Genomic DNA, 11,447 nt, shown 5'->3' on the forward strand with positions numbered 1-11,447 from the left:
GGAGAGAGAGGAGGAAGCAGGAGAGAGAGGAGGAAGCAGGAGAGAGAGCAGGAAGCAGGAGAGAGAGCAGGAAGCAGGAAGCAGGAGAGAGGAGGAAGCAGGAGAGAGGAGGAAGCAGGAGAGAGGAGGAAGCAAAAGAGAGGATGAAGCAGGAGGAAGCAGGAGAGAGGAGGAAGCAGGGGAGAGGAGGAAGCAGGAGAGGAGGAAGCAGGAGAGAGCAGGAAGCAGGAGAGAGGAGGAAGCAGAAGAGATTAGGAAAGAGGAGAGGGCAGGAAAGAGCAGGGAGCAGGGGAGACCAGGGAGCAGGGGAGAGCAGGGAGTAGGTGAGAGCAGGAAGCAGGGGAGAGGAGGAAGCAGGAGAGAGGAGGAAGCAGGGGAGAGGAGGAAGCAGGAGAGAGGAGGAAGCAGAAGAGAGGAGGAAGCAGGAGAGGAGGAAGCAGGAGAGAGCAGGAAACAGGGGAGAGGAGGAAGCAGAAGAGATTAGGAAAGAGGAGAGGGCAGGAAAGAGCAGGGAGCAGGGGAGAGCAGGGAGCAGGGGAGAGCAGGGAGTAGGAGAGAGCAGGAAGCAGGTGCGAGCAGGAAGCAGGAGAGAGTAGGAAGCAGGTGAGAGCAGGAAGCAGGGGAGAGGAGGAAGCAGGAGAGAGGAGGAAGCAGGGGAGAGGAGGAAGTGGGGCTTGGGGCTCCATCTCTGCCCTGTCTCATTGTCCCTTCCACAGGATAACATAGAATGTACAGCACAGAAACAGGCCATCCAGCCCAGCAGAACCAAGTCAGTCTTTATGCTCCAGTTGAGCCTTTTCCCATCTAAATCTATCATTGCAATTCTCTTTTTCCTCCTTCCACAGTATCCCCTGAAATAAATCGATCATTTGCTTCAACCATTCCCTGTTGTAGTGTGTTCGACAATCTCATCGCCCTTCATTAGTAGTTTCTTCTGAATTCTTTACTGCTCTAACGTCCAGGGAGGAATTCTTACTTGACCAGCTGTATTTCTGCCTTGTTCGTCTTCTTCATGGACAGTGTTCATTGTAAAATTAATTTTCACTTTAATATCACCTACATTGAATGTGTCAATGTGTTCATTACAAAACCTTCCATTCATTTTAGTTGGAATTAAGAGTTAATTTTGACCACCTGGCTTTGAAAAAGAAAGTAAAGATTCTAATTGAAGTGCTCCGATAGATGTAATTAACAAATAAACAAATTTCCAGTTTAATTTTACCATACATTGTTCCATCAATAATTAGCTTTGTTGTAATTCCACACATCCGGAGAAATTCCAAAATGAGCCAACTCCTCCGAGTGAGTCACAGATTTCTGGCTATAAATACAGCATGTGAGCCTCAGTAGGTCAGTCACAGGCAGCAGCAGCAGCACAGCAGCAAGAAGATAAAAGATCACCAAACAAGTAAAGCACAATGAACAGCAAAGATACTCTCGTCGTTCTCGCTCTCCTGGCACTGGGAGTGTTATCCATACAAGGTAAGAAATCTCTAGTTTCACAGCATCTATACAGCATCTATAATGATATGGCTCCTTTTCCCTGCTGACTCTGCTGCATATTGTAGATGACATTGTACAGCAAGAGGAATTCTTCTCAGTATTTATTGAAACATATGGCAATTGTTCAATGTTTGTGTGACTCTTTAGACAGAAGACTTCAGCAGAGTTGGGAGTATATGTAATTAGAATGAATGGGATAGATTTTATCATGGGCTTCCGAACACAAATATCAAGTTGCACGGCTGGACCCAAGCTGGGACCATAATTATTCAGATTGGTTGCTTGGCTCACTGGATCAGACAGATGATTTGCCTCACAGTGCGCCTCCTGTCAGCTGTTGGCAAACCTCCCCAGTGACAGGGAGCCATCCTGGCCAAACTCCCTGCTATCTCATCAATCACTACTGTCTCCGTTTCCTCTACTGGCGGCCGGTAAAATTCAGTCCAACGAGCATGTGTCAAAATCATTGGAAAATTGATGGAAGTTACTAAAATAATTTTGGCACAGGAAAAATTTGAAACTCTTTTTTCGATTAGTTTGAGTGCTACCAATTATTACAACAGGAATGCAAGCCCTTCTTTCAGCTTGCGGTGCTGATTCACTGAGGTTCCTGTTGGACTGCTTGGTATCAGAAAGGTGACAGTCAGGAAGATTATTATAGAGGATAGCTAGCAGTTTAGTCCCAGCAGAGAATGTGGAGCACATGAGAGGGACACCCTGTGCAAATCTGGAAATCAATCCATTTGTTTAATTTACAGCTGCATCGATTGGAAACACAGGAATGAACCTCCGCTGCCAGTGTATCAAAACACATTCCAAATTCATCCACCCGAAGCACATCGAGAACATCGAAATTATACCAAGTGGCCCTCACTGCGGGAACGTTGAAATTATGTAAGTGTTTAATTCCTCTTCAGTTTCCTGTATTGTAAAAACACAGCAATTATTCTAGGTTTAAATAGGAGTTCAAGCTTCTTACAAGAGGGTGAATGGCTAATGATCAATGTCATTCTTCATTTCTTTCAGTGCCACCCTTAAAAGTACGAATCGTGTGTGTCTCCATCCTGATGCTGGCTGGGTGAAGAGAGTCATAGACAGGATGATCAAACAGTAAGTTTCATTCTGTGTAGGGTGAGGGTGGGGAGGTTTCTTTTTTCACTGTACTTTTATTGAGTTTCCCACTTTCTGTTAGATCACAATATCTAATTCTGTCCAGTCAGGTGTGGTATAAGTCAGGCCTTCCTACATTTACTCGAACCCAACCTCAGCAAAATACTCTTGATCATTTTCTCATCATATCATTCAGAGTTGAACGGCTGAATTGAAAACATAGGCCCCAATGTGTCAGTGAATCAGTACACCTTGTGACTGGGCACTGACCACTAGGAGAATGCCAGGGATTGCTGGTTTGTGCTGGGTTAGACAACTAGAGCAGAACGCTCCCAGTGTTGGTTACATAGACCCAAACCTAGTGAAGGAAAGCAGTCCACACGGTTCCTGCTCCTCGTCACTATCCAGTGAGTGCCCCCGTTACCACGGGTGATCTTGAAATGGGCTCAAGGCAGGTGCAGGATGGGAAATAATAGTCTCATCGTCAAACAGCTCAAGAACACTCCAGGAATGGCCCCAAAGGAGATGCCAGAGTACATGAAACTATAGTTCCCAGATGGAACAAGATTGTCAACACAATGCTGGGCTGAAGCTGCAGTCAATGTTGAATAAGTTAGTAGCTGACATGACCCTTCAGGGATGATCTTCAATCTGAATGTTTAACATTCTGATTCAATTAAATATATTATTACTTAATATTTCATTCAGCTTCAAGTAAATGTTGTAAATATATCCAGTTAATTTCCTACCTAACATACTTTGAAAGCATTTTGTATTTCATATCTTTGTATGGCGTAAACTTAATTTCTTCATTCTCTCATTTTCCATAGTTCCAAGAAGATGAATTAACCTCGCCGAAGAGAAGCTCAATTCTTCTTGTCAAGAGATTAGAAAACACTGGTAGAAAGTTGGGATTTTCCATCTGCCTGCCTGGCTTGGCGCAGACCCGTCACAGTCAATGAGGTTCAACTTAGCTTGAAGTGTTTCTGTTTATTGAACTGTTTTAGCACCTGGAACACTGAAGCATGAACATTTCCTTCGGTAATTAGGCCCCAGCTCTTTGGAATAATTACTTTTCATTGTTATTCAACCGAATTCTTAACACTTGCTGCCATGTAGCAGTGTTACAGGATGTAGTTACTCAATGGTATATTGTACAGTATGACAAATTGTCAGTCAAGTGTTTGCTATTTATGTCTATTTTATTATCCAGATATCTCTAAAAATGGTTGATTTTACTACTGGGTTCCAAGAATTATGTTGCATTAATAATTAAAATGTTTATTGATTTGTGATTGTTTTCCTAATAAGAATTTGGGCAGGATTCTCTGGTCCCCCAGCCTTGTGTTTCTCGGTGGCATTCCATTCGTTGGAGGAGGGATTCTATCCTCCTGCCGCTTGTCAATTTGATTTCCCACCGGAAAGATCCATGCCGCCGGGAAATCCGCGAGCGGGAGTGCATTGTCGGGAACAGTGAATTGCAGCGGCTGGAGAATTCCAGCCTTTATCTGAAGCTTTTCTCTTTAATTTATTATTATATTATTAATATGGAATGGAAAGATTGTGGCTGTACATGTCTTGATTTATTTATTTAAAATAAACATTTTAAAAATTGGAATTGTTTTGTCTTGCTTTGCAAGTTGCCAGAATGTCCTGTTTTCTATAGAATGTGAGAATAATGCAGCAAGCAACAAAAAGATAGCTGTAACCATTATTGATCCGCAGGTATAGAGTTTTCTTTAAATGACCTTTATCTGTGACTGACACCTTTAAGAAGTGTCCACAGGTGACCTGTGGGGGACAGGACACATGGGTTTGCTGCATTGTTCATTCACATTCCCCGTGTGGCTTTCACTGGTGTAAAACCAACCTGAGGAGCTGATCTACTTTGAAGCTTCTGGGTAGGTTGTTAAAAAATGCAGTAGGATGAATTTCCCCCGCCTTTTCGGAATACTAGCAGGGGCTTTGGCTGAGAAAGGAACTTTGGGCGGAGGCTGCTTCTGCCACTTCTCTACCTTTACAACAACAACTCGCATTATATTACACATTTGATAGAATTTTAAAAGTCCCAAGGCATTTTCACAGCAGCAAAACATGGACATGGAGCGTCGCAAGGAGATAGTTGGGCGGATGGCCAAGCGTTATGTCACCAAGGTGGGCTCTAAGGAGGGTCTTTAGAGAGAAGAGAAAGATGGAGAGGCTCAAGGAGGCCGTCGCAGAGTTTAAGGCCTACAGTCATCAATAATGGGGAGTCCAAAACAAGGTCAGTCATTTAGTGCAGAAAGGAGAACATTTCTTCACTCAAAGGATTGTGAATCTTTGGAATTCTCAAACCCAGGAAACAATGGATTCTCAGCCATTAGCCGAGTAAGAGCAAGACAGAAGCCAGAGTGTCGGTCAGGCAGTGAGCGAAGGGTTATGAAGATAATGCAGGAGGGTGGAGTTGAAGCTGAAGGGATCAAACATGAGTAAGGGGTATATATGCCAGGCCATTGATTCCCTTTGCAGGGGACTAGCTCATTTATTTGGCTTTGACATCACGATGAAGCAGTGGAGAGACATTTTAGGGGGTTTTCCCCTTCCCCAAGCTTCCGGACGCTTTTGAGAGCACGGAAGTCACAATCCTCCAGCACCATCTCACCTGAGACGAGGAAGGGATTCCACTCCATGGATATGCAGCTAGTTTGTGACGGTACTCAGAGCCTCCTTCATGTCAACACTCCATATCCTAGATTACCTCCCCCCCCCCCCCCCCCCCCCCCCTCCCCATCCCCTCCCCACCCCCCTCCCACCAGCCCCGAAGATTTCCAGGGGTATGGGATGCCCGGCAATAGCCGAGGTGTTTCAAACTCCCAATTGGAAACTCCCCTGCAATGTGAATTAGATAATGTGATTCAAAACCCAAACTTTGCATAGTTCTGGTGTGCTACATCCATAATTACCAAGATAAAATTAAAAACCACTTCTGCCTTCTGGGTAACTATTTTACAGACCTTTTCCCATCCCAGTACACCAAGATCCCAGCCTGGGGATCCTCCATGGAACACTCAACACCTCACGTGACCTCTCTAATCCAGAACTGGACCACCCCACCTACTCCAAACATTGCCCCAATCAGCCCCCCCCACCGGCCCACAGACAGTCTCCCCCAATCCACATAGCTCCTCCTGACTGCATTCCCGCCCCAACAGCCCGGTACTCACCCCCCACTGACTGATCCCCCCAAAAACCACCCCAAATGAGACCCCCAACTGACACAACCTATTGATTGACCGAATGATCCACCAACTGACTCCCCTGGCTGCAACCCCCCAACTGACTCCCACCCCCCGACTGACTCCCCTGACTGACTCCCCCTGACTGACTCCGCCCCCCCGACTTACTCCCCTGACTGGCTCTCCACTGACTGACTCCCCCTGACTGACTCCGCCCCCCCCAGACTGACTCCCCTGACTGACTCCCCCCGACTGACTCCACCCCTCACCTCCTCCCAACTGACTCCCCTGACTGCTCTCCCCTCTGGCTCACACCCACCCAGCAGAAACACCCCCAACACTTGACTGACACCCCAAATCAGAGCCCCAACAACTGACACCCCCACCTGAGAACCTGACTGACACTCACACTGACGCTCCATGTGTGACCCTCTGACTCACCTTCTCACTGACTCCTTCCCCACTAACCCTCCCTGACTGATGCCCCCCCCGACTTACCCCCGCCGACTGATTCTCCCAACTGACCCCCACGACTGATTCTCCCAAACGATTCCCCCCCCGACTGATTCTCCCAACTGACCCCCCCCGACTGATTCTCCCAACTGACTCCCAAACGACCCCCCCTCGACTGATTCTCCCGACTGACCCCTCCCCGACTGATTCTCCCGAGTGACCCCCCTGACTGATTCTCCCAACTGACCCTCCCCCGACTGCTTCTCCCGACCGACCCCCCCCCCCCGACTGACCCCTCCCCCGACTGACCCCCCCGACTGATTCTCCCAACTGACCCCCCCCGACTGACCCCTCCCCCGACTGACCCCCCCGACTGATTCTCCCGACTGACCCCTCCCCCGACTGACCCCCCCGACTGATTCTCCCGACTGACCCCTCCCCAGACTGATTATCCCGACTACTCCTTCCTGAGTGACTGCCCGCCGACTGATTCCACTCCCAACTGACTTCGCCCCCGACTCACTCCCCACCACGACTGATTCCCCCCCACCCGACTGACCCTACCCCGACTGACTTCCAGTCTTGCCCTGACAGTCACCTCCCCGGTTGGCCCAGCCCCAACTTACTCCCCTCCCCAGAATGGCACCCCCAAGTGACTCCATCCTGACTCACCCACAGATTGACTCCCTCCTGATTGACACCCCCTGGTTGATTCCCCCCCTACTGACCACTCGACTGATCACCTGATCGACCCCGTCGACACCTTCGACAGATGCCCCCTGAATGAAACCTCCTGACTGACCCTCCCCCGCCATTGACATTCTCCCCCCCGGCTGATCCTGTGTCTCCCCCAGCTGACCGACCCCTACTGACCCCCCAGACTGACTCTCCCCCAAGAGACACACTCAACTGACTCCCTCCTGATTGACCCCCAGTACTTACCGGCACTAAGGGGAGCGAATTGTTCACTGGCAAGATTCTCCATTCCGCTGGCTACGCACCCCCACCCGTGGGTTTGCTGGCAGCATCAGGTGGACACAAGGGAAATCCGATTGGCCAGCGGCAGGAACATAAAATCCCACTGCTGGCAAAGACACTCCGCCAAGGGACATGTGGCTGGGGAGGGAGGGAATTCACCCCATGGACTTTGCATCCTTATTTGCATTGGCACAATTAGCAAAACCATACCACACAAAATCATCTTTACACTGCTTTATTCGCAAGTTAAGTTTCTTCTTTGTAGACTGTTAACCAGAGACCCTGGAGCTCTGTACATAGCTAACATTAGCATTGCTCTGTCCTGCCCAATTCTCTCCTGCGCAACACTCTCCCAATATGAGATCCTGGGCAGAAGGTGCACTGTTTATTTGTGCCTCTGGCTGTCTCTACCATGTACCAAAATGATCCATCTTCACAGTACTCTTGCCTTGCTTGTCAGGGCCAGAATTGCTGATCCTGAGGCCGTGTTGACGCTGCCGAGAAACGCAACGGCGTTTCCGATGGTCTCAACTTTTAGCCTCAGGATCACAGAATCCCGCCCATTGTATTGGACGAGACCACTTGTGAGGTCACAGAGGCCAGTTACGAGTTAACCACAATGGTGTGAAGCAGAAGTTGAATATAAACCAGATCAGATGACACGGAACGTTTGCTTCCCTAATGAATATATGTGGCCTACTCGATGTTCCTGTGACAATCAAACAACTTCCTCACGATTCGCACCGATAAAGGGTGAGATATCTGAGAAATTGAATCTGTTCGGGGCCCACCGATTCACGGGCAGGCCTGTGCCGTGGGGGCACTCTATTGTTCCGCACCGGAGGCCATGGTCCTCTGCCATTCCCGGTGCAAAAGTCAATCCCTCTGAGCATGCGCGGGAATGACGCCAGCACGCGCTGGCACTCCCGCACATGCGCCGACTCGCACCAGCCGGTGGAGGCCCTTCGGCGCCGGTTGGTGCGGTGCCAAGCCCCTTTCTCGCTGGCTGGCGGGGCGCCAACCACTCCGGGGCGGGCCTAGCCCCTGAAGGTGCGGAGAACCAGGAAAGGGTTCGCGCCACTCCGTCCCGCCGGGACCCCCCGCCCCGCTGGGTACAAGAGAATCCCACCACTAATTTTTCGAGTCCAATGACTCTTTGTCAAAGGTGTGCAGGTTAGGTGGATTGGCCTTGCTAAATTGACCCTTAGTGTACAAAGATGTGTAGGTTATGTGGGGTTGCAGGGATGGAGTGTGGGGGTGGGCCTAGATGGGGTGCTCTTTCAGAGTGTCAGTGTGGATTCGATGGGCCAAGGAGCCTCCTTCTGCACTGTAGGAATTCTATGTACTTGACCTCATTCTGAGCAATATACTTGTGGCAGATGTGGCTGTCCATGACAGGATTGGTAGAAGTGATCACCACACAGACCCTAAGGGCCAAAGTGAATCTTCACACTGTTATGGGAGAGGTGTTTTCAGAACCCCAAAATGTATCATGGAGTTCAACCAACCTCTCCCTTTAATGTATTGTTGCTTTTGAAGCACACGGCTTGGTCTCCAGGTGTGGTATTACAATTATGGACACATGGGTTTTTAAACACAAAACAATGTTTATTCCATGAATTCAACTTAACCTTTTCAAATAAACATTGGATCCCTTAACACCCCTTACGTCAAAGATAACCCCGAAAATAATACAACACTAAATAATCCTTCAAAATGTTCCTTCAAACCTCCAAAAGACTTAACACCTTTAAACAGAAACACATCAGGTTAAAGACATTACTATTATGAGTTTAAATCACCCAAATGATTCAGAGATAGTCTTTTCTGGCAGAGATCACCGCAGATCCAGCTCACTGTAAACACAGACACACCCAAGCTCTTTTCCTCAAAAAAGAACCTAAACACTGCAAATTGGCTGAGCTAAAACCCAGCTCCACCCACACTCTGACATCACTTCAGTAATATGAGCTGCTTTATTTCTTAAAGGTACATCGCTTAAACGTCAATTTCTTAAAGGTACTCTCACATGACACCTCCCCCCAAGAAACAAAATAAACCATCAACTTCAAGATGGTTTCATTTTTCACTTTTGCACCATCCACTAAGAAATGTACACAGTAAATATAATTTTTCGTTTCACAAAAAAAACACACACAAACAGGCATAATAATAAAGTCCATCTTTCCCGTTCTTCTTCCTCCAACCGAAATCCTTCTCGATTGACAGTCTCTTTGAACAAGAAAGTCAATGCACGATCCATCCATTCCTCTACACCTCGGCAATTCTCTTTAAAGTTAGACACTTCAGTTCAATTCGATCACAGAGTCCCTTGCAATTCTCCAGCACAGGAGCATCGGTTATCACAGCTTTCAGGCAGTCACATGCCTGTTGAAAGTTCACTGCCCATTGAAATTTTTAACGTTTCTTTAGCAAGTCCATCAGTGGAGTAATCACGCCACAAAACTTTTGCACAAAGGTTCGATCAAATCCACTCATGCTACGAAATCACATTATTTTCCTTCGTCTTGAGGGTATTGGAAACTCCTCAAGGAAAGTGATTCGGGCTCCTCCAAATTAACTTTCGGCTAGGTTCATCACCAAACCCGTCTCCTGAAGTGGATCGAAGAACTCCATACGATGCTTTAAATGTTCTTTCCATGTCTGGAAGTTGGAAATAAAAGCAGATTGTCCCACTTTCTCAAGGCAATCCTTCAAACGTGGGAAAGTGTAAGAGTCCTTGTAACTGCATTCACCTTTCGATAGTGCACACACAACCATTGGGTACAGTCTGGTTTAGGTACCATCACTATGGGTGAGCTCCATTGGCTGCAACCCACGTTAATTATGCCATTTTTCAGCATACTCTCAATCTCTCTGTTAACCTATGCCAATTTTAAAGGATTAAGTCTATATGGATGTTGTTTGATAGGAGCAGCATTTCCCACATCTACATCATGTATAGCCATTTTAGTACTTCCCAATTTATCTCTACAAACTTGCCCATGTGATATCAATAACTCTTTCAGGTCAGTTCGTTTTTCCTCTGGAAGGTAACTTTACAATTCATCCCAATTTTTAAGAACATCCTCATTTTCCAATTTAATTTGAGGTATGTCAAATTCAGTTAACTGGATTTGGTTTGTCACTTTGAGTTAGAATCATTAAAACTTCCCTTTTCTCTCCTTCCCTTTCAAAGTACCTTTTAAACATATTCACATGACACATTTGGTGAGTCTTCCTTCTATCTGGTGTTTTTACCACATAATTCACCTCACTTAATTTCCTTTCAATCTGATACAGTCCACAAAACCTAGCTTTTAAAGGCTCACCTACCACTGGTAACAACACTAAAACTTTATCCCCACTGACAAAACTAGGAACTTTGGATTTCTTGTCCGCTACTCGTTTCATCACATTTTGTGCAACTTTCAAATGTTGTCTAGCCAATTCACCGCTTTATTTAATCGTTCCCTAAAATTTGACACGTAATTCAACAGTGTAATTTCTGATTTTTCAACCACCGATTTTTCCTTAATCAATTTAAGTCGTCCTCTTACCTCATGACCAAAAATTAGTTCAAAAGGACTAAATTTGGTCGACTCATTAGGTGCATCACTAATTGCAAATGATACGATTGGAATTCCTTTATCCCAATCCTCTGCATAATCTTGACAATACGCCCTCAACATTGTCTTTAATGTCTGATGCCACCTTTCTAACTCTCCCTGCGATCCTGGATAGTACGCAGTTGATTTAAATTGTTTTATTCCTAAGCTATCCATAACTTCTTTGAAAAACTGTGAATTAAAATTTGATCCTTGATCCGATTGAATTTCTGTGGGTAGTCCATATCTAGTAAAGAATTTAAGTAACTTCTCCACAGTCCTTTTAGCTGTAATATTACGTACTGGAATGGCCTCTGGAAACCTAGTAGACACATCCATTATCGTCACAAGATATTGATTCCCACTTTTTGTTTTAGGAAACGGTCCTACACAATCAATTAGGACCCTCGTAAAAGGTTCCTCAATTGCTGGAATGGGTATTAAGTGTGCTGATTTTGTCACTGCTTGAGATTTCCCTATCACTTGACATGTGTGACATGATTGACAAGATTTAACTACATCTTTATGTAATCCAGGCCAATAAAAATGTTTCTGGATTTTAGCTTGAGTTTTCCTTATT

At 46.4% G+C, this 11,447-nt stretch overlaps 1 protein-coding gene across 1 annotated transcript; it reads left to right on the forward strand.

Moving 5' to 3' along the window:
• Positions 1-1,331: 1,331 nt before the first annotated feature.
• On the forward strand, positions 1,332-4,231 carry LOC119963345 (interleukin-8-like). The gene is made up of 4 exons (XM_038792350.1): positions 1,332-1,482; positions 2,262-2,397; positions 2,530-2,613; positions 3,444-4,231. The coding sequence occupies exons 1-4, from the start codon at positions 1,419-1,421 to the stop codon at positions 3,460-3,462; spliced, it is 303 nt and encodes a 100-aa protein (XP_038648278.1). The 5' UTR covers positions 1,332-1,418; the 3' UTR covers positions 3,463-4,231.
• The last annotated feature ends 7,216 nt before the right edge of the window (positions 4,232-11,447 follow it).

The sequence above is a fragment of the Scyliorhinus canicula genome, chromosome 3, assembly GCF_902713615.1.
Source record: "Scyliorhinus canicula chromosome 3, sScyCan1.1, whole genome shotgun sequence".
NCBI classification, from domain to species: domain Eukaryota; kingdom Metazoa; phylum Chordata; class Chondrichthyes; order Carcharhiniformes; family Scyliorhinidae; genus Scyliorhinus; species Scyliorhinus canicula.

Coding starts and splice junctions, on each gene's coding strand:
- LOC119963345 (XM_038792350.1), top strand. CDS start 1,419: ATGAACAGCAAAGATACTCTCGTCGTTCTCGCTCTCCTGGCACTGGGA. Junction 1,483..2,261: donor GGGAGTGTTATCCATACAAG/GTAAGAAATCTC, acceptor TTTAATTTACAG/CTGCATCGATTGGAAACACA. Junction 2,398..2,529: donor TGCGGGAACGTTGAAATTAT/GTAAGTGTTTAA, acceptor CATTTCTTTCAG/TGCCACCCTTAAAAGTACGA.